This window comes from Balaenoptera ricei, chromosome 6 (genome assembly GCF_028023285.1).
Source record: "Balaenoptera ricei isolate mBalRic1 chromosome 6, mBalRic1.hap2, whole genome shotgun sequence".
Taxonomy (NCBI): Eukaryota; Metazoa; Chordata; class Mammalia; order Artiodactyla; family Balaenopteridae; genus Balaenoptera; species Balaenoptera ricei.
The window spans coordinates 21723219-21747298 of record NC_082644.1 but is presented as its reverse complement, the minus strand read 5'-3'; the positions used below and the strand labels follow the sequence as shown (position 1 = coordinate 21747298).

The window sequence follows — 24080 nt, the reverse complement described above, 5'->3', positions numbered from 1 at the left end:
GTCAAATAATAAATTAATATGATTTTTTAAAATCCTAAGGGTAGAGTATATACAAAAGGAACAGGAAAAGTTTCCCTTCCCTCCTAACTCTATTTTCTAAGTGACTTGCTAAAAGATCTGATATGTGTTCTGATATGAAACATAGGAAGCATTTTTTTTCTCAGAAGTACAATTGAGTCTTTTTTGCCTCTTGTTTGGAATTGTTTCTGGTAATGGCAGAATAGCTCATATTGTACCAAATTTCTTGCAGATAATAATTGTAACCTCTGGACAAAAACAAACAAACAGCTACTACAACAACAACAACGACAAAACCCACAGAAAAAAACTAAATGAAGGCACTGGAGAGGTAAGAACAGAAAGAAACTGGAGGGGAATTGACACTTAGAAGAAAGGTACAGCACTGGGTTATTCTTCCGCTTTTATGGGTTTCTGCCTAGGGCAAGCCTCAGTTTGTATGGTGGATAAAACTCAGAAACCTGCACATGTACTGGCTGAGGAAGCAGAGGAGAAAGTTTGGGGCAACCACAAAAGCTAAGAGTTAAGGGGCGAAATCTCAGAAAGGAGAGAGTTACAGAGCAGATGCCCCAAATTATCTGTGTAAACACTGCCCAAATCTCTGGCTGGCCTCTGAATGGTGCATGAGCTTGGCAGACTCCAAGCAACACAGATCAGGCTAAAAGAGCTAACAGGAGGTCTCAGCTACCGCCCACGGCAGGAGAGGCAGAGTTTGTGTTCAGACAAGTTAATCGCCTGCTAAAACAAAATAATCAGTGCTATTCAGAGCAACAATAGAATCCAGAGTCTCTATAATATATCACCACAATGTCCAGAATATAATCCAGAATTATTAGATATATGAAGAAACAGAGAAACGTGACCCATACTAAAAGCAGTGCTTCTCAAACATTTTGGTCTGAGGATCTCTTGTACTTTTTAAAATTATTGAGGACCTCAACAGGGTTTTACTATGCATATTATACCTATTGATATTACCTTATTAAAAATCAAAGTTGACGTTTTATAAAATTTATTATTTTAAAATTGGATTTATTATTTAATAAATCCAATACATGTCAGCATAAGTAACATATTTTCATGAAAAATAACCATGTTTTCCAAAATAAAAGCAATTAATGAAGAGAGTGGCATTGTTTATATTTTTTCATATCTCTTTAATGTCTGATGATAGAAAAATAACAAGATTCTCATGTTTGCTTCTGCATCCAATCTATTGCAATATTATAGTTTGGTTTACATTATGAAGATAATCTGGCCTCACATAGTTGGAGAGATAGAAATATTTTAATAGACTTCACAGATAATTGTGGATATTCTTTACTACTATACTAAAATTTGACAGATGATAGTTTCTCAAAGGTTTGTTGCAATGTGGAATCTGAAACTATATCATAGTCTGTTAAATTTCATGTTCTATTATATTAAAATCCATTGTTCTATATTGTATTTTTATTGGATCTTTAATCCACGCATGATTTTACAACATTAGCTTTGGTCATTTATAAAATCCTGGTTCATTAAGTTATGCAGACCTTTCAAATGTTGACTCATTTCATTGTTCAATATTAAAAATCACAGTCATTAATATCATTACTGATCTCATTAGGCAAGTCTTTAAATATCAGGAAACTCTTACGATCATGATGGTAGATACAAATTTTTAAAAATTCCAATTTTCACTTGAAATTTCAAATTTTACTGTGGGCAATAAATATTGTCAATTTTCTTGAAGTGACAAACTCTCATTCATATTTTAGAAAATACTGAATTCTGAATAACCAGTGTGTCTACTCATTGTCCTTTCAACTAAAAATGGTGTTTCATGAAAGAATCAGCTAGTTCTGTTCACAACTCAACCAACCACACAACTACTTTTTCGATCTGCTTCATTATGCAGCAAAAGTGATTTATGCATGATTCACATCTTGTTAAAGAGAATATTAAAAAGACATGTATTTAAAGGTTGAGATTTGAAGAAAGTCATAGTTCATCTGGCTTCATCAAGGGAATTCTTAAATAACTAGCCACTAGTACAGCTTGGGGCCACTACCTTGATTCATTCTAAAATGTTAGGAGTTTTACTGACAACTGCTTTTGTACCATCATTGCAAATGTTGACGTATTGAAGAAGGCAAATAACATGTTAGTATCATTAGGAAAATAGTTGTGACCTTTCAAACCCCTAGAAAGCATCTTAGGAACCTTAGGAGTCTGCTAACCATACTTTGAGAACTGCCGCAGAAGAGAAAATATAAACAATGAAGATTGACCTCAAGACCACCCAGATGTTTTGATTAGCAGACCATGAGTTTAAAGCAGCTATCAAAAGAATGCTCAAATTTTTAAATGGAAATATGTTCAAAATGAATGATCAAATAAGAAATCTCAGCAATAGAAACTGCTCAAAAGAACCAAATGGAAAATTATGGAACTGAAAAATACAATTCTGAAATTAAAAAAATTCACTGGATGGGCTTAATAGCGGATTGGAAAGGAAAGAAGAAAAAGTCAGTAATTGGAAGGTAAATCCATAGAAACTATCAAATCTAAAACACAGAGAAAAAAAGATTAAAGAAAAAGAACAGAGGCACAAGACTTTAGAACTAGGAGACAACACCAAAATGTTTAACAAACTTGTAGCTAGAATCCAAGAAAAAGAGAAAGAGTGAGGCAGAGAGAAGTATATAAGTAAAAAATGGCCCAACATTCAAAGATTATGGAAAGACATAAATTTATAGATTCAAGTTGCTCAGAGAACCCCAAGTATAAATACAAAGAAAGCCAACCTAGGTGCATGATAGTCAAACTGCTAAAAGCAAAAGATAAAGAGAAAATCTTAAAAGCAGTCAGAGAAATAACACACTATGTACAGGGAACAATAACAAAAGAAAATGGGTTTCTCATCAGAAACATGAAGACCAGAAGATAGAAGAACTACATTTTTAAAATGCTGAAGGAAAGAAAAAAAATCTCAACCCAGAATTTTATATGCAGTGAAAATGTCCTTGAAAAATGAAGCTGAAATAAAGACATTTTCAGATAAAGGAAAGCTGAAAGTATTCATGACTAGCAAATGTACAGTTTAAGAATTGCCAAATAAGTTCTTTAGGTCAAAGGGAAATGATACCAGGTAGAAATTCTGATTTGCAGGATGGAATGAAGAGTACCAGAAATAATAAATATGGGGGAAAATATAAAAAACTATTTTCCTCTTGATTTCTTTAAAATACATATTGCTATATAAAGCAAAAATTGTAACAAGTATTGTGTGTTTGTTATGGATGTAATATATATGACAACTATAGCATAAAAGATGAGTAAAGATAAAAAGAGACCTATATAGTTGCAATTTTTTTTAACATTTTATTTGGAACAGTACAAAATTAATTCTAAATAGACTATATGAAGAATGTATATTGTAATCCATAGGTAACTGTTCAGGGGGAAAAAGAAGTACAGTTAAAAAGCCAATAGGGAAATTTAAATGGAATTCTAAGAAATTCAGTTAGCCAAAAGAAGGCAGGAAAACAAGACTAGAGGAATAAAATCAGATGCAACAAACAGAAAACAAGTAGCCATATGGGAGGCCTAAATCAAACCATATCAATAGTTACAATAAATATAAATGGAGCGGCTTCCCTGGTGGCGCAGTGGTTAAGAATCCACCTGCCAATGCAGGTGACATGGTTTCGAGCCCTGGTGCGGGAAGATCCCACATGCCGAGGAGCAACTAAGTCCGTGTGCCACAACTACTGAGCCTGCGTGTTGCAACTACTGAAGCCCGTGCGTCTAGAGCCCGCACTCTGCAATAAGAGAAGCCACCGCAATGAGAAGCCCATGCATCGCAACGAAGAGTAGCCCCTACTCGCCACAACTAGAGAAAGGCCACATGCAGCAACAAAGACCCAACACAGCCAAAAATAAATAAATAAACTAAATTAATTAAAAAAAATATATAAATGGAGCAAACATTCTACTTGATGTCAGAGATTGTTACAGTAGATTTTAAGAAAGCAAAACTCAACTATTTGCTGTCTACAAGAGACACACCTTGAGTATCTGTCTTTTGTTTATAACATTTGAAGGTACAATTCACCTTCTTACATGGGCAGGAGAATAATAAACCCTATAGATTCCTTGCTCTGCAGCAAAATCCTGACAACCAGCAGAACTGGCTATAGTTAAAAATTAAGACAAAAGTGTGCCTTGCTTGTGGCATCTGTCCACCCCTGTTTGAGTGCTCCTCGAACCCCCACCCAACCAAAAGCCCACTTCCTGTGTTTTGCCTTCTAACTTAAAGCAGTCTATGCTCTGTGCTTCTGCTGGGTGTAGCTTTGTTCCATTCCAGTATCTCCAAGTCCAGGTGTCTGTGAATTACTTAATTTGATAAAATAATTCAAGCTAATGTGTTATTCACTAACAATATATTACTGTTCCATGGCATGGCTATAACAAGGGCAGCCAGTGTCTTAATCATAATAACTAATATTTATTTAGTAATTAAAGAAGGACCACGCTCAGTGCTAAGCACCTCACGGGTGCCATCCCATTTAGTCCTCCCCAGGAACTTTATGAGGCAGACGTTGTAACTGTTAACATTTCCCAATCAGGAAAAATAAGGTGTGTCCCCCCTGCCACATACGCACCCAGTTACATGTTTACAGTTAAAGTGTTAAAAACAGGATTTAAACTCAGTGTGTCCAATTCTAATATCCAGTCCCTTAAATCTAAGGAATAGTGCTGGCATAATGACAGGCATGAGAAAAGAGACATGGGGGCAAAGTAGCCTTTTCGTCCTTCAAAACTGCCTTAAGTAGCCCCCGCCCCTATCTACACATTGACCATGTAACCAGCATCTTTGTGGGGGAGATGAAAAGGCACTTTGAATGCCGATGATGCAGGTCTTTTATGTAAGTTATCTCATTTATTCTTTGCCACCTGGAAAGGCGGGCTCTTCTTACCCCGGTATGGCAGATGAGAAAATATAAATGTTTTAAAAGTTATAAAATAAGGTGTACTGATCCTTGGTTTCAGTCATGAGAGTAACAGATTAAAAAAACAAAACACATATATCAGTTGTGAGTTCATTACTACAAACCTCTCTTTGCTTTGATCACTTCTTACAGCAAGCTTGTATTCAGATATCATTAGTATAATGAAAATAACAAGAACAAATGTGATTCAAAAGCACTTTCTGAGGGTAGAAAAATCTTCTTCTAACATACTGGAGACTTGGCCTCTGAAAAGCTTGATGGCTATCCTCACAAATGTTGGGACACCCAGAGGCGCTACACAGGGCTCTGAATATACATTACTTGCCTTACAGCCTCTCTGTCCACGAAGAAACTATTATGACCCTGATACGACAGTGCAAAAAGAGCAGCATGACAAAGTCTTGCGAAGTAGTATCTGTTTGGTTGCTTTTTAAATTTTTTTTTTTGTTTCTGGATAGCCACTAATCAAAAAGATAGATGAACTGCACTGTCATCCGTTGTTTTCCTCTGAAGCTGTTGAAAGCCCTAATGGCCAGGGCTTAGCTAATACCTGTTCTTTGAAAGTATTAAGCTATCAGCGCCTCCACTATCACTGCCACCTGCCTAAATATGACAAGGACATTAATGAAGATAACTAGGTGTCCTGGGGAAAGAAGAGAACTTGAATAGAGAGGTAGGACATTATGACAAAATTCCTTGTGCTGATTTGCACAGGACTCTGCAGCTTACTAGTTTTTTGACCTTTGACAAATTGGTTTACAAGCCAGAGTCCTCCTCTTGCGCTTGCTCTGAGGACGAGAGGGGAGAGCTGCTGGCACTGTTTGAGAAGAAAAACTTGCCCCCTATGCTCTTACTTCAGTGCCTGGGGCCCTGCAAATTAAACTGGCAAAAGACATATCAATAGGAGAAAAAAGGTTTATTTCTATGTGTGTGCATACAGGAACTAACAAAAGAAGTAGCTAGCTCCCTAAATGGTTCAAGTTAGAGGCTTTAGACCTAACTTAAAAGGGGAAAGGGAGGGGACCTCTATGAGAAGAACAAAAAAGTTTCATTAAGAAAGACAAATGGATTTTAAGGAGAACAAACCAAAGATAAGAACATTTTTGATAATGTTGGTTTAAGCAGGTGTGAGTGGTCTTGTCTTCTTCATGGCTGTGAAACTTCCCAAGGAAGGGATTTACAGTATGTTTATCTTGGTCTCTCTCCTGGGAGTAGACCCACCTCCAAGAGGGGATTTATGACAGCCTCATTTCTCAGCAGCTCCTGCTTAGTCAGATAAAGGAAGTTCTTAGAAAGCTTCTTTCTGCATCTGTTGAATCTCAAATATCTTCAGCTTAAAATCAGGAGGCTGGTGTGGAGCTGGGTTAAGGGGACGTAGGTCAGCAGAGCTGGTTACAGGGAACTGAGGAAGAAGAGTCTCTGGTATAGACTCTATTGTGCCTCCCCAAATTCATATGTTGAAGCCCTGACCTCTAATGAAACTGTACTTGGATATATGGCCTTTAAAGGGGTAATTAAGATTAATAACATAATAAAAGTGGGGCCCTAATTCAATAAGACTGCTGTCCTTAGAAGAAGAGGCAGAGACGCCAAGGAAGCATACACACAAAGGAGAGGCTGTATGAGGACATAGCTAGAAAATGACCATCTGTAAGCCAAGGAGTGAGGCCTCAGGAGAGACCAAACCTGCTGACACCTTGATCTTGGACTTCGAGCCCAGTTTGTGGTATTTGCTATGGCAGCCCAAGCTGACTAATAGATCTTCTTTAGACTCCTTTACTGATGTAGAAGACAGAATAAACTCCTACCTAGTTGAAAAGTGTATAAGGAACAAGGCACAAGAACCCCAAGACCTGAAGAGGATGGGCTAAATCACAGCTTTCCAGTCACACTCTGACAGAGCGGGAACCCTTTCTACCTGGCTGAGTGGTAAGAGAGAGACACTATAACTTTGAGGGCTAAAAGAGGTAAAGAGCAATGGTGTTGGCCTTAAAATCTTAGAATTTTATGGACAATTCTCATCCTAGACGTGCTCATAGCCAAGCAGAGATTTAGGGCTCAGTGGGGAAGGCACCATTATTCAAATGTTCCCTGGGTTTGTCTGGGGGAACTTGATGGAGGAAGGGAATTTCAAAGGATCTGAGGGGCAGGGTAAGGCAAACGGGTGCTTAGAATAGAAAGCTGGCTGAGAGGCATGGAGTTCTTACAGAAGTGTCAATGACCAGTTGACCAAGGCAGGTTTCCAGCTCAGTCCAGGGCAGCACAGGCTCATTGGCTTTGAATTAGGGTCCAGGTGGACTGTGGCATCGATCTTCTATTTTGTTTTAATAATTTTTTAAAAATTCTGTAACTGTTTTAGACTTACAGAAAAATCGAGAACATAGGACAGAAAGTTCCCATATACCCTACTCCCAGTTTCTCCTATTATTCACATCCTACATTAGTATGGTACATTTGTTACAAGCAATGAACCTGCATTGACATGTTATTGTTAATTAAAGTCTATACTTTATTTGGATTCCCTTAATTTTTACCTAATGTTCATTTTCTGTTGCAGGATCCAGCCAGAATCCCACACTACATTTAGCTGTCATGTCTCCTTAGGCTCCTCTTGGCTGTGACAGTTTCTCAGACTTATTTTTGATGATCTTGACAGTTTTAAGAAGTATTGGTTAGGTATTTTCTAGATTGTCCCTCAGTTGGGATTTGTCTGATATTTTTTGTCATGATTAGAATGTGGTTATGGGTTTTGGGAGGAAGACCATGGAGGGAAAATGCCATTTTCATCACATCATATCAAGAATGCATACTATCAACATGGCTTATCACTGTTTATGTTAACCTTGATCACTTGGCTGTGGTGGTGTTTGTCAGGTTTCTCCACTGTAAAATTAGTCTTTCTATTCCCCTTTCCATACTGTACCTTTTGGAAGGAAGTTACTACATGCAGCCAACACTTAAGTAGTGGAGAGTAATGCTCTCCCTCCTCGAGGACAGAGTATGTACATAAATTATTTGAAATTCTTTTGCTTGGGTGATATGTCTCTTCTCTCCTTATTTATTTATTTATATCAGTGAGTATTCATGGATATTTATTTTATGCTTTGAGCTATAATCCTATATCCCTTTCTTCCTTCCTTCCTTTTTCCTTCCTTCTTTCCTTCCTTCCTCTCTCTCTCTCTCTCTTTCTTTCTTTCTTTCTATCCAGATTTGGCTATTGGCAACATCCTTCAGGCTTATCTTGTATATTTCCTATGCTATCCCAGTCCTAGAATCAGCCATTTCAACAGGGACCACTTTTACTGAAGAGTGATATTAGAAACCAAGATCTGGGCACTAAGTGTGCTCATTGCTACTGGGATGTCATTGCTTCTAAGTCACTCAGCTGAGAGAGCAAGGAAATATATGTGTGTATACTAACCCATGTACATAAACTTTTCTAAATATTTCTATATGTAATCATCTGTATCTTTACTAAGCTAAATATGAGTTTATACTGATGTCTCCAACTCTATTCTCTTATCACATACATCTTTCTAGCACCTCCCCTGGCTTATCTGTATTCTCCCACTCCAAGAGTGAGAAACTGGCAGCCACCATCTGCCATCCATTTACTTAGTTTTTCATTGGCTTAAAAAAAATTTGAAATGTTAGTATCATTACTGGCATTATTCCTTTTGATGCTGCAGTTGTCCCAGATTTGGCTGGTGGGATTCCTTTCAAGCTGTGTCCTTTCACTGATGGAGATCCACCAATCTTTGAGCAACTCATCGTTTGCTGGCACAAGAAGATATTCTGGACTGTCCTTGTATTTTCTCTATCTCAGATATAGAATCAGCCATGTCTTCAAGGAGTCCTAATCTACCCCGTCTTTTACTGAGATATAATTCACATACAATTCACCCATTCAAAATGTACAATTCAATGGTTTTTAGTATATTCTCAGAGTTGTGCTACCATCACCACTATTTTAGAACATATTCATCACCCCCAAAAGAAGCCACATATTCTTTAGCTATCACTCCCCAATGTCCCCATCTCTCCCATCCCTAGACAATGATGGCATGTATCTTCAGAGTCTGGTGTGTATGTCTGTTTGTGTGTATGAGTGCATATGCCATTGACAATTATGGGGTTGGCAGGGGGAAGAGGCAATATCTGGGAAATCATGATCACACAGAATCTAATGCAGAGGGTGAAATTTCCAAATGAGAGGATAAGAAGGGATTGGTCAAATTCCCCACAGATGGGAATGGGGGTAGGGATGGGTAGGGTAAAGCCTTGATGATTATTTGGGAAAAGTAGATAATACAAGGTAATAGTTAAGAACTCAGTTTCTGGAGTCAAGTGTTTGAGTCTCAGCTGTGTAACATATAGCTATGTAACTCTCAGTAATTTAAACCCTCAGTTACCATGTCTATGCAACACCTACTCTCTGCCTCATAGGTCTCAGGAACTCACAGGCACACATGGTTGTAGTTGGCACCTATAAATGTGACCTACATAATCTTGGTGGGGGATAGAGTGTGGTGTCTGGTCAAGGAGACCTCTTCAGGGCAGAATGAAAGAGGGTGTCCTCTGCCATACTTTTTCTCTGGGGACAATGTTCTTGGGAGAGGTTCACTAAAAACCTCCAAGAGTCTGGGGATTAAAAAGAGACCCAAAGAAATTCAGGGGGCTGTTGTTTTAATTTTTATTTTGGGACTAAGCATGAGTAAAACTTTGCATCCTTCTTGAAATGTACCCTGTCCATTCTTTGTACCTTAAATTAAAGTTACAAGTATTTAAAATGCCTATTTAATACTTAAAAAGCTTTATAGAAAATTACACAGACAACTATCTTACCATGAACACAATTATATGTATATATTTCTATCATTTTCTGATCATTGTCAATGTGCACAGTTTCTCATAGTTTTATATCATAGAACATGTGGATTACAATTGTTCCCATGTGTCACTGTATATGTAGATCCTTATAGATTTAACATGACTGTAATTGTATACACAATTTCATACACTTGTCTTTTATATTATCGTTCAATTCTGAACATATAATTAGCAATTGCTCCTAGATAGCTTATGTGGAAAGACAGTCTTCAGTTTGTAGTTCCAGCTCTTTCTTGTGAAACCTATCATACTTTAGGGCTGTGAATCTTTACCTTAGGATTCATGAAAGTTTTGGTTTAAAAGTGAAAAATGAAAAGACTCTGTAGCAGGGACTTCCCTGGTGGCGCAGGGTTTGATCCCCGCCTTCCAGGGTTCGATCCCTGGTGCGGGAAGATCCCACATGCCGCGGAGCAACTAAGCCTGTGTGCCACAACTATTGAGCCTACGCTCTAGAGCCTGCAAGCCACAATTGCTGAGCCTATGCACCACAACTACTGAAGCCCGCGTGCCTAGAGCCCGTGCTCCGCAACAAGAGAAGCCACCGCAATGAGAAGCCCGCGCACCACAACGAAGAGTAGCCCTCGCTTGCCACAACTAGAGAAAGTCCACACACAGCAATGATGACCCAGTGTAGCCAAAAAAAAAAGGAAAAGAAAAAAGACTCTGTAGCAGATTGTGCTCCTGAATATCTGTAATCCCCCTTTTATATAGTAATAGAATTGTAGTTGGGTCTATGGCTGCCTCGCACAAGGTTATGTTTTTGGGCCCCCTTTGCTGTGGAGACTGTGTGGTTGCAGGAGGTGAGTAGAAGGAACAGGTGCCTTGATGGAATTGGGTGCTCCCTTCATCTTTTCTGTCTTGCTGGTGGCAGGGAGCAGCCACTCTAGACCCAGAGCCAGAAGTGAAGCTCCATGTCGAAGACAGCAGAGCCATCTTACCATGTCTGGATGGTTAACATTCTCTCTTATTTAAGCCATCATATTCATGGGTGGTCCAGCCTTTACTTTGATATACCACTTTCTCACTGATTGTTTCAGGTAAGACAGTTTAAAAATATACCCTCGTTTTGAAAAAGCCCAGAAGTTTTGCTTTCTTCCTCACCTAGTGTTTGCTAAGCTATTTTTGTCTCTCCACTTGTGGTTGGTCACATGTTGGTAAGTGTTTCATTTTACTGGTGACACCTATGCCCTCCTATGTGTTCTGTGCACAGAGCTGTGTTCTAGGAGGAATGGCTCCTGCCACTGGGGGTTGGCTGTATTCCAGGAGCTCAGTGTTGGTCATCCTGTATTGCACACGTTTAATATTACATAGAAGTAAGCATTAGAAAAATGTCAGGATGTGGTAGAATAAAAAGACTGTTAGCTGAGAGCTAGCTGGAGGAAAGATCCCAAATCCTGTAAACCAATGGTAGTAATTGTAGTACTAATAGAATTCCGCAAACACAAGCCCTACCTTCCTCTCCCAACTGATACTCATTGTTCCCAGATCACATCTTTTACTGAAAAGTAGAGGGAACCAAAGGAAATTAAATTTTATTGGACACCTTAAGATTTATTGAGAGGTTGTGCAAAACAGTGATTAAGAACATGAGGACTGAGGTCAGATATATCAGGGTTCAAATTCCAGCTTCACGACTTATTAGCTGTAGGGTTTGGTAAGTAACTTAATCTCAGTGTCCTCATCTGCAAAACTGAGATAATAATACCAACTTTGAAGTTTTCTGGACATTAAATAACATATCTAAAGCCTGGAATGGATTAAAAAGGAAGTTGATAAATGGTCATTAACATTATCTATTCTGTTCCCATTTCTTGATGTCAAGTGCTTTACATACTTATGCCATCAACCCTATAAAATGGGCATAACGTATTAAAAAACAAAATTTAACTGAGTAAATTTTAAGATCTAATCGGCTTTATGAAATCTAGCAAACCAAGAGCTACTTGGAGAGGTTACACAACAAAGAAGGCTTTTATAGTAAGGAGGGTGGGACAAGGAAAAGAAGTTATCAGCAAAGAAAAAATAAAATTTCATTGCAGTAAAGTAAAAGTTCAGGTGACACTGGCTCCTCATTGGCTGAGCTATGGTGTTTTCTATTGGTTGGGCTTGTTGCTGGGCAAGAAGGAAGTTTTCCTTCCTCCCCTGTGGTAGTAAAGTAGTTGTACTTCCTGTTTGGGAGTGCAGGTTACTTCCTGGGGTAAGTAACTGACCAGCTTCCTGTTGGGGTAATTGTCCTCTTCCTGCTTGGGGTAATTGACAATGAATGGTAGGATGTGAGGGTTCCCTCCATAGGCCTTCCAGACTCCTATTTTACTTGTGGTTTCCTTTTATTAATTTTCACACATACTTATGTTGTCAACCCTATAAAATGGGCATAATCCTTCCCATTCTATAGATGAAGAAATTGAAGTTAAAGAACTTGTGAGGTGAAATAGATATCATACTAGCTTTTTTGCAGATGAAGAAATGGAAGCATGGAGTATTTAAATAACTCATGGATGTCTCAAAGCAAAGCAATTGTGGAGAGACGATCCAAAGCCATGTCCGACCTGATATTTGGCAATTCTCTATTAGTTGTCACCCCTGACAAGTTGTCACAGTTATGGTGATATTTGTTACTTGCACTAACTTTCAAGAATCAATTTTCTTCACAGATGGTCATATCCGCATGACTCCTTTCAATAAAGACCAGAGTCACAACTCTTAGGGAAGAAGCAAGTGTCCCTAAGTGGTGTTTTCTCAACTGGCTCTGGGCTCATCAAAACCATAGGCCATCCTTCTTACTCCGATTTCTAATATAACATAAACAATCTATGATTAGCCTTCTGCAGTTGTCCTAATCAATCACAAGTATTTTCTGAGGTTGTATTATTTCAAATAGTACTGTGTCAAGTGTTCTGTAACTCCTTTATTTGAATTTACAATCTATTGATGAGCCAACGTAAAGATATCAAAACAATTAGCAACTAATACAAGGGAACAGTAATTAAATAGATATTTAATTAAATAGCTATTGATTAAATAATAAAATATTAAATTAATATTTAATAATTAAATATTTAAACAGTAAATAAATATTGCAATTATTGCAGTAGTTGAACTGTAAATAGAATTCTGAGTTTCTTAGCAGAAAAAGTGAACATGATTATAAGAAAAGGGGAAAGATACAAGAGGAAGCAAAGTTTTTCCTTGTCTTCAAGAGATTTCACAAGTGGCACTTTACAGAAGATAGAATAAAAGATGCCCTCAACAACGTTCTCACAGGAGACACAGAAATGGAACCCAACTGGCTTTTTCTTTTCATTTTGGATAAAGCAGCGTGTCTAACATTGGAGGAAGTTTTCCTTAATACTCAAAAATGTAATCAGGGCACAACAGCAGAAATTTGTGTGGCAGTGGGAATATTCTCATAGCAGCATGTTTTTCAAACAATATTCCCAAGCACGCCTTTTCTCCGTTGAGATTTGATAAAAGCTAGGTAGGAGAAAATTGTATACAGTGTGCTTTGATGGCCACCTACACTCTAAGTTGATATTCTGCGTTTCTGGTTGAGGGAAGGGCCTCTGTGCTCTAAATCCCACCTCAGCACAAGGTTTGGCTGAGCCTCTTTGTTAAGATGGTGGCTCCTGATTAGGACTAGACTCCAGGACGGGCCGTGCCACCTGCTTGAGTTGGTGGGCTGAGGACCCTTGTTTTTATTGGCTGTTCTCACTCCCTTCCTGAAGTCTGTATGGTAAGCCTCATGTATGTTTATAGGCATGTTTAACCGATAACCCTTGGCCCTTATAAATATGAGTAGACCGGAGCCCCACGCAGAGCTGCTACCCTGTCAGCCAAACCTGAGACCAAACATTTTAGTTCACCTTTGCAGCTAACTCATGACCCCAGGGCATGGCCCAGGGAGTGTAGGGAGGCGACTCTCTCCGGGGAGTTCTTATAGAATATGTTCCCCCTACAATATTCCACAGCCTTGGAGAATTACTTTCTCCCTGCCTTTGCTGTACAAGCCATTACACCTCCTGTCAGGCAAGGGAGGCCCGAGAAAGTGGAACGTGGAACGCTCAGTCATCGGTGTTGGGCGGGGCGAGGATTCGGGGGCGGAGCCTGGCGCGAGAGGGAGGCTCTGGGGGCGTGGCCGTGTGGGGCGTGCTGGGGGCGGGGCCTGGGCATGCCCTGCGGCGTGCGGGGGGCTGGCCTGCGCGCGGCGGGGGCGGGGCAGCAGCCGCAGGCCCACGCCGTAAACAGTCAACATGGCGGCGGCGGCGGCAGCGGCACCCGGGGCCTTGGGCACCTTGCAGGCCGGCCGCGCTCGCTTGGTGGCCGCTTGCTGTGCGCGGCTTGGCCCTGGGTGGAGGCTGTCTGGCTCCTGGACGGTCCCGCGGGTCGACCCGGCGATCTGGGCTCGGGGCTGGACACACGCGGCCGGGGGGGCGGCCTGGCGGAGGGGCTACAGCTCTGAGGTGAAGACGGAGGACGAGCTGCGGGTGCGGTATCTGGAGGAGGAGAACCGAGGTGAGGGGCGCGACGCGGGCGGCCGCCGGTCCTAGGAAGGGGTTGCAAGGTCGAGTGTCCGGGCTGACGTCAGTGTCCGCCGAGAGGCTTGGGGGCCCTTCCCCTCCCCCACCCAAGCATTGCAGCTATGTAGTGCTCTCCATGCCTAAAGGTGCCCTACGGAGCAGCTTACCTGTAAAAGTGGCCCTACTCGGCGCCGAAGACAGAAATGCGGCTTACGTCCTCATCTCTAGACTAGCCAAGGTCAATAAACCGGGTGTGTGATATTTGCTTCCAGATTTTGTTCTTGCTCTGTGATTGCTTTCTGTCAACTCAGCTCTCAGGCGGAGAGTTTTGGAAGCTGCCTTGAGAATGCACCTTATTATTCTGAGTCTTCTTCAGTTTAAAGCGGTGCATCTGGAACAATTATTCCCCTTGCCCATTTTATCTTAGAAAGTTAGTTTTGTGGACTATTTAAGTTCAGCTAGACAATTTTGAGCATTTTTTTGGTCTTCCAATTCCCTTGCTAAGCCCTGGGGGACACAATTGTGGATGATGTTGATCTTGCCCTTGAGCTACCTCCTTGGGAGGAGATAGATGCATTAGCAGTACAATACAGTGGGAGGAAGGGTCGTGTTAGAGGATGTGTGCCAGTCGGTGGGATTGCTGTTAAAGCTCAATTCCTTTCACTTGCCTTGTTGGGAGAAGTTAAATGGATCATGAAAGGTGGAAATAGCAGTTTGCCAGAAGAATAGTCATTGAATTTTGACATGCAGTTATTGAGCACCTATAATCGGTTAAGCAGAAGTGCAAAACGAGTTAAGTCATGATTGCCATCTTTAAGCAGCACCCAGTATAGCGAGGAAGATAGTGGTGATTAAAAGGTCATGCTAACTTTAAAGGCTTGGTGAGAGCAAAGGGCTGTAATACCCCCAAGGGGCATATGATCAGCTGTATCTGGGGAGATTGGAAGACTGCAGAAGGGGATTCTGAGGGTTAAGTTAGGGTTTTGCCAGATGAAAAGGGGTCCAAGGCATTCTTTGCAATGGAATGTGACGTTAGTGAGGGTTCCTAGGCAAACTTCTCTGTGCTTCAATTTTCTTCTGTGTAGAAATAGGAAAAATAATACCAACTTTGTATGGCTACTGTGGAGATTAGACGAGAATGTAATATAAATTGCCCACTGAGTATCAATCTAGCTCATAGGGGGTCTTCTGCAGTATGATGAGTTATTTCTTTTATTTGTTTATTATTTCAGACAGACAAGAGCATCGTGAAAGGCATGGCATGGGAACATGTGTGATGTTTTGGGGAAATGGCATAAAGCAAGTGTGGTTGTAGTATGGCATGACAGGCAGAATATTGAGAAATTCAGCTGGAAAGTAGATTGGCACTGGAGTGATTAGAGCCATGAATGCTACCATCTTTTGGGTAAGCTTAGTCTTGCCAGGATTTCAATTACATTAGGTGAACCAGCAGTACATTAGATACAAATGCATTGCAGGTACAGCTAGTAATATGCACCATATTCTGTATTTTTTTGACCTAAATGAATGCACATTGAAAGTAAATTTTTACAAAATGTCTGGAAAGTCCTTCAGTTAGGTTTCAAATGGGTCAAGGAAAAGAAATCAGAATATAAGTCAATTTGATAAATTCAGAATGTTTTCAGTCACTTGAAATGTAAAAATCAGCTATTAGGGAATATGGGTTCTTAAGAAAATTGATCCACTTCCTTTCAGGATTGGCAAGGTGACAACTCAGTTTTGTCTAACATTATATGTGCTTTGCTTTGCTTTGCTTTACTGTCAAACCAGCAATAAGCAGTGCAAAGAAAAACATGAGTTCAAGGCTGGTGCAGGTGAAGGAATCTCCCTGGTGCCTTTGCTTATTAGAGGCGAGTCCAAAATTTGGTGCTCTTAGCAGCCTGCAGGGAATATGACAACTCCACTGGGTCAGAGGAGCCCCAGACTGCTCTCTGCCCTGTAGGCCTCTTTAGGCTGGTGGAGGTGGGTAAATGCAGAATACATCGGTACTCACTGGTTGCCTGGGTTCCATATTTGTAATTTGTTGTGGAAGCACAGTTAGACAACCAGCTTTCTTTAGTCGTTATTTCTTGCATTGTTGTCCAGCCTACTCAGGGTTTTAGAGCAGCAGTCCCGGTCATGGTTTACAGAGGTCTCTCCTGGTTTCCTGCAGTGGCTGCCTTTATAGGTCAACTGGTCTCCAGTCATTCTCCTTCCCAGTTTGTTCTTTGCACTGGTGCTGGGGTTATTTTTTCAAGGCCAAGCAAGAATCACATCTCTGCTCAGTTAAAAACCTCTAGTGGTCTCTAATGCCGACAAGCCCTCACAGCTGCAGGCCTTTACAGGCCATCCGTTTCCCTTCTGCTGCGCCTAAGCTTTACCTCTTCTTGCTCTTATGTGTCTGTGCTTTTGCACACACCTTCTGGAATGACCTCTCCCTTCTCCCGACCAACCTTCTCCCAGTCTTGCAGGCTTCTACTCATAATTGTGACCCATTTTAAAGATCATTTTTGTGAACCTTATACCAACTTCTGGTAGAAGTAGAGCAAACAAGCAAATGCATAATTCAAGTTATTCTTAATGCCTGCTCCTACCTCATCATTCACATCTGGCTTATTATCAGGTCTTCCCAATTGCCTTTGTAGTCTTTTCATTTTTATCCATGTTCTTCTTTACCAACACTGCTCTTGTCCAAGCCTGTATCATGTCTCAGGTGGCCTGTTGCAGAGGTCAGCTAGCTCATCTTCCTACTACATGCTTTTTTTTTTTTTTTTAAAACAGGTTGATTCCTTTCACATTTTCCTCATGTTTTAAAGAATACATTCTTTAATTCCATATATTTTATGGCATGTGAATTCTGTCTCAATAAAGCTATATATTTAGATAGATGTATATATTTTAAAATTTTATTGAGATTAATTCACATATAAAATTAAAAATGTACAGTTGTTTTTAGCATATTTACAGAGTTGTGCAACCATCACCACAATCCAATTTTAGAACATTTTTATCAATCTAGAAAGAAACCCTGTTCTCTTTGGCAGTGTCTCCCCGTTCTCAATACTCCCTCTCCCCCCAGACTAAGACCCATTTATCATCTACTTTCTGTCTCAATAGATTTTTCTACTTTGGACATTTCACATAAAGAAATCATATGTGGTTATTTATGGCTTCTTTCACTTAGCATTTGGCTTTCAAGATTCTATTATGTTGTGGCATGTATCAGTACTTCATTTGTTTTTATGACTGAGTAGTATTCCATTGTTTGGATTTTTTTGTCTGTTCATTATTGATGTACATTTGGATCATTTCCACTTTCTGGATCTTGTGAACAATGCTGCTTAGAACATTCATGTATAAATTTTTATGGACATCCTTCTTTATTTCCACTTAGGAGTGCAATTGCTGGATCATATGGTAGTTGTACTTTTATGATTAACATTTTGAGGAACTGCCAAAGTTTTCCAAAGTGGCTGCAGCATTTTGCATTCCCACCAGCAAAGTATAAGGGCTCTAATTTCTTCACATCATGAACAGTACTTGTTTGGTTTTTGATTATACCCATCGGGTGTGTTGGGAAGTGATATCTCATTGTGGCTTTGATTTGGACTTCCCTAATAGTTAAAGATGTTGAGTATCTTTTCATGTGCTTATTGGCCATGTGTATTTCTTCTTTAGAGAAATGTCTTCTCAAATCCTTTTTAATTGGGTTGTTTGTCTTTTTGTTGTTGAATTGTAAGAGTTCTTTATATATTCTGGATGCAAGTCTCTAATCAGATACATGACTTGAATATATTTCTCCTGTGGATTCTTTTTATTCTTGTTAATTTTGAAGACCCTAGGTTTTTAATTGTGATGTAGTACAATTTATTTGTTTCTTTTGTTGCTGAGCTTTTGGATCATATATAAGAAAACTGTTGCCTAACCCAGGATCACAAAGATTTATAACTGTTTCCTTCCAACAGTTTTATGGTTTTAGCTCTTCACGTTTGTGTCTGTGATCGATTGTGAGTTAGTTTTTGTGTATGGTGTGAGGTAAGAGGTCACCTTCATTCTTTTGCTTTGGATATCCAGTGTACCAGTGCTATTGATGAGACTTATTGTTCACCACAGAATTGTGTTGGCACCCTTGTTGAAAATTAATTGACTGTAAACATAGAGATTGTTTCTGTACTTTCAGTTCTATTCCATTTATCTACATGTCTATCTTTATGTCAGTACCATTTCTGAAGAATTTATACCAGAATTTCTAAAGAATTCTCAGTTTTTTCAAGGAAGTCAAGTCAACTGGTATTTTGATAGGAATTGCATTGAATAGGTAGATCAATTTGGGGAATATTGCCTTTTTAACAACGTAAAATTTAACATTCCATGAACATGGAATATCTTTTCATTCAGCAGTATTTTGTAGTTTTCATTGTATAAGTCTTACAAGATTTTTGTTAAATTTATTTCTAGCTATTTCATTCTTTTTGGATACTATTGTAAATGGAATTGTTTTCTTAGTTTTGTTTTCAGATTGTTCATTGCTAGCGTACAGTAATACAGTTGTTTTTGTATGTTGATCTTGTATCATGCAACTTTCCTGAACTTGATGATTTTTTTTCATAGTTTTTTAGTGGGTTTCTTAATATTTTCTATATACAGGATCCATGTCATTTGCACACAGAAGAAATTTTACTTATTCTTTTCCAATCTGGATGCCTTTTATTTCTTTCTCTTCTGTAATCTCCCCCGTTGGACCCTCTGTACAGTGTAGAATAAAAGTATCAGGAACAGACATCCTAGTCTTTTTCCTGATCTGAGGGGAAGGCATTCAGTCTTTCACCATTAAGTATGTTGTTAGCTATGGGTTTTTTGGTAGGTGTCCTTTATCAGGTTGAAGAAGCCTCTGTTTATTCATAGTTTAAGTGTTTTTATCTGGTTGAATTTTGTCAAATTCTTTTTCTGCATCTATTGAGATGATTGTATGACTTTTCGTGTTGAGTCTATTGATATGATGTATTATGTTAATTGATTTTCAAATATGAACCAGTCTTTCACACCTGGAATAAATCCCACTTGATTTTGGGATGTAATTATTTTTATACATTGCTGGATTTAATTTGCTAACATTTTGTTGAGGATTTTTGCATTTATGTTTATGAGAAATAGTGGTCTTTAGTTTTCCGGTCTTGTGATGTCTTTGTCTGGTTTTGGTATACAGGTAATGCTGACTTCATAAAATGAGCTAGGACGTGCCCCTTCTGCTTCTATTTTCTGGAAGAGATTGTAGAGAAATTGCATCATTTTTTTCTTTGAATGTTTTGGTAGAATTCACTGGTGAAACCATCTGCATCTGATGCTTTCTGATTTAGAAGCTTATTAATTACTGATTCAGTTTCTTTAATATCAATAGATTTAGCCTATTCAGCTTATCTATTTCTTGTCCTGGTAGCTTGTGCCTTTCAAGGAATTGGTTTATTTCATGTCAGCAAATTTGTTGGCATATAGTCGTTCATAATATTTCTTTATTATGCTTGTGGTATCAGTGTGATTCAGTAGTGATGAATTTCTGATATTAGTAATTGATATTCTCTTTCATTTCTGATATTAGTAATTTGTTTTCTCTCTTTTTTTTCATGGCTAGCCTGGCTAGAGGCTTATCAATTTACTGATCTCTTTAATAAAGAACTAACTTTTGATTTGATTGATTTTTCTCTACTGATTTTTCTACTTTCAATTTCATTGATTTCTGCTGATTTTTACTTTTCTTCCCACTTAATTTAATTTGTTGTTTGTTTTCTAGTTTCTTAAGGTGGAAGCTTAGATCACCAATTGTAGACGTTTCTTAATATGTGCATTCAATGCTGTAAGTTTTCCCCAAGCACTGCTTTTGCTGCGTCACATGTATTTTGATAAGTTGTATTTTCAATTTCATATAGTTACAAGTATTTTAAATTTCTCTTGAGATTTCTTCATTTACTTATATTTTACTTAAATACCTTATTTAATCTCTAACTATTTTGAGGTTTTTCAGCTGTCTTTCCGTTATTGATTTCTAGGTTTGTTTCCATTGTCAGCTAGGAGCATACTTCAGTATAATTTCTTTTTTTTTTTTTTAATTATTTATTTTATTTATTTTTGGCTGCGTTGGGTCTTCCTTGCTGTGTGCGTGCTTTCTCTAGTTGCAGAGAGCGGAGGCTACTTTTCGTTGTGGTGCGTGGGCTTCTCATTGCGTTGGCTTCTCTTGTTGGGGAACACGGGCTCTAGGCACGCGGGCGTCCGTACTTCTGGCTCGCGGTCTCTAGAGCACAGGCTCAGTAGTTGTGGCGCACGGGCTTCGTTGCTCCTCGGCATGTGGGATCTTCCCGGACCAGGGCTCGAACCCATGTCCCCTGCATTGGCAGGCGGATTCTTAACCACTGCACCACCAGGGAAGCCCTGATTTCTATTTTAAATTTGTTAAGGTGTGTTTTTGGCCCAGAATGTGGTCTGTCATGGTGAATATCAGTATGACCTTGGGAAGAATGAGTAGTCTGCTGTTGTTGGATGCAGTATTCTATATTCAAGTAGATCTAGTATTCAGTTAGATTTAGTTGATTTTTTGGTTGGTGTTCAGTTAAGCTATACTCTTAATTGATTTTCTGCCTACTGGATCTATAAGTGATAGAGGTGAGTTGAAATTTGCAACTATGCTAGTGGATTTGTTTATTTCTCCTTGTAATTCTATCAGTTTTTAAATCATGCAATTTGATGCTCTATTGTTAGGTGGATACGCATGGGTTATTATGTTGGAGAAATGACCCCTCCAGCATTATGTAATGCCCCTTTTTCTCCCTGAGACTATTCCTTGTTCTGAGATCTGCTGTCTCTGAAATTAATGTAGCTACTCCAGGTTTTATTAGTGTTAGCATGGTTTATCTTTCTTCATTCGTTCATTTTTAATCGGTCTGTGTCTTTATATTTAAAGTGGATTTTTTGTACACAACTTATAGTTGGGTTTTGTTTTTAATCCACCCTGACAGTATCTGTCTTTTAATTAGTGTACTTTAGACCATTCATACTTAAAGTGATTATTTAAATAGTTGGATTATTATGTATTTGTAACTGTTGTCGGTTACCCTGTTGTTTGCAATATATATTTACAACTAATCCACGCCCGCTTTTTAATAACACTATACTGCTTCATGGTGGTAATGGTATAAATGCGTATTCCTATTTCTTTCCTCCCATTCCTTATAACATTGCTGTCATTTATTACCCTTTTCTGTAAGCTACAGTCACCCCATACATGGTTGGCATTATTGTTTTGAATTAGTTGTTATCATTTAGATCAATTAGTTATGAGTCTAAAAGAATCTTGAAATTTACTTAGTAGTCTGTTGTTAGCAGTAGTTGGGCTTAATAATTCTGAATATGTTTTCTTTTTATTGTAGGATAGAGTAAATGAAAAAAATGTTGTTCTTGGGAAACAGACTTTTCATTATGGTAGGAGAGAGAAAGTACAAATATGGGATGGGGGAAGGTGAGGAAGAAACCTGTTACCTTGGATTTGAATTAGAGTTATCAGGACAAACTTACAAAAACCATAAGTATATTGTATGTGTACGTGTTTATATTTATTTCCTATTCTGACCATTGAAACAGTCTAAAAGGAATGATACCACAGTAGCAGTGAACATATCTAATGTCCAAATTTTGGTTTCTAAAGACTGTTCCCCCACTGAAAGAAGCCAGAGCTCTTTGGAGAAATGTCTGATTTTAGGTCTGGAGCAGGGAAAGTGAAAGGTGAGCCTGGAATATCTTTGTGAGTCAAAAAACAAGGAAGTGTTCAAATACTAAAAGGAACATGTCAGAAGGACATAGAAACATGTTAAATACTAAAAGGAACATGTCAGGATATAACCTTACAAGGACTTTGAACATTAAAAAGTACAGTGATAATGGATTATAGCACCTTGAATAAAGAATCCATGAAGCCATGGTGATTACTCAAGATGGTGGGGTAGGGAAGAAGATGTTTTTATAGAAAAATAGTTGGAATGATAGAAAATCACCATTTTTGAAACCACCAATGTAAAAATAAAGGAATTATCATGGCCGTGTGAGATACAGGCCCTTTATCTTTTTCCAAATGGGTATCCAGTTGTCCCAAGACCACTTATTCATCTTTACCCCACTGATTTGAAGGGCCATTTTTATCATGAGCTAAATTTCCATCTGGTCTTTCTGTTCTGTTTTATGGTCTCTGTAGATGTTACACTTCTACATTATTTTATGATTAAAGCTGTGTTGTGTTTTAGTGTGTGGTAGGGCTAGGTATTCCCTCCTTCACCTTTGCTCTTTCTTTTTTTTTTTTTTTTTTCCTTGGTTCTTCCTGCATGGTTATTTTTCCACATGAGTTTTGGAATCTCCATGTATAGTTTCAGAAAAAGGCTTGTTGGTATTTTTATTGACATTGTGTTGGATTTAAAATTAGGGAAATATTTATGATACTGCTTTTTTCCACCTAAAAACACGGTATGTGTTTCCATTTTTGCAATTCTATTTTGTTTTTTTTTTAAGGGGAGTTTTAGAAGTGCCCACCAGTAGGGTTTGCACATTTATGTTAAGTGTACCCCAGGTCATCCTGTCTCCTGTCTGGTTGTTCATAAAAATGAGATGACTTCTTTCAATATATCTTCTGTGTGTTTGCCTTTCTTCCTCCCTCCCCCCCCCTCCTCCTCCCTCCCTCTCTCTCTTTTCTTCCTTGTATATGAAGGCTATTGTATCTGGATATTTAATTTCATGTCTTTTAAATAATGCTCTTTTGTTGCAGTAGTTTTTTATTTGATTGTTTTGGGTTTTCTAGGTTTACAATCATCATCTGTTAATGATTTTCCAAGTTGTTTCTAAAATTTGGGTATTATAAAAATTGCATATCTCTTTTTGTTCATGTGATGGAGTTCTGGGTTAGTTCATTATGTTTTTATTGTAGGTTCTTACTACTTTTGTAGTATTTTAAGGAACCTGAATTATATATGGTTTATCAAAAGTATTCTGTCAGTGGTTTTCAGTTCTTTGTGTATTACAAGTGATTTGTTAGTAAAACTAGTTAAATTATTGAGGTCTACAGAATTCTAAAGTAACAATATATGCTCATGGTAAAATAAAACAAACAAACAAACAAAAAACACTGTGGAAGGGTGTCATCTCTTCACTTTCAAACCGGTTCATCAAAAGTAAAGACTTTAAACTTATATTTTGAGTCTTTGCTGTGAATGATAATTTTATTCACTTTCTGGTTTGTGTTACCTTTATAATTATTTTTATAGACAGTATCTGGACTTTTTTGGTGTAAGGTCAGAAAATGTTTGCTGTTCTATATCTTTCATCTTCTAACTATACAATTTCTGTCATGTGTAACTTTATAACATCAAAGTTTATGATAGTTACATTTTGTTCTCTTACAGTTGTCCACTGCTGTATCTATAGATTGAGTATAAATAGGGTTTATAATATTATTGATAATAGTTATGTTGGTACTGCTTTCAGTATATCTCTAGAAGCAGTCTGCTTTCCATCTCCACTCCACAGCATGAAGCCTGTGTGCTGTCATCTCTCATCTGGATCTCTGCAGTAGCCTCTTGTTTGGTATCCTCCACTATACTTTTTTTTTTCTTTTTTGTAACTGTAG

At 38.5% G+C, this 24080-nt stretch overlaps 1 protein-coding gene across 3 annotated transcripts in view; it reads left to right on the top strand.

Annotated features, from left to right (window-relative positions):
* Positions 1 to 14122: 14122 nt before the first annotated feature.
* Positions 14123 to 24080, top strand: part of AUH (AU RNA binding methylglutaconyl-CoA hydratase) — a 162760-nt gene continuing 152802 nt past the window's right edge. For all 3 annotated transcript variants that reach the window (XM_059927008.1, XM_059927005.1, XM_059927007.1), the window contains exon 1: positions 14123 to 14417. In XM_059927008.1, the coding sequence (XP_059782991.1) occupies positions 14156 to 14417 (262 nt within the window). In that variant the 5' untranslated portion in view covers positions 14123 to 14155. The remainder of the gene's footprint in view (positions 14418 to 24080) is intronic.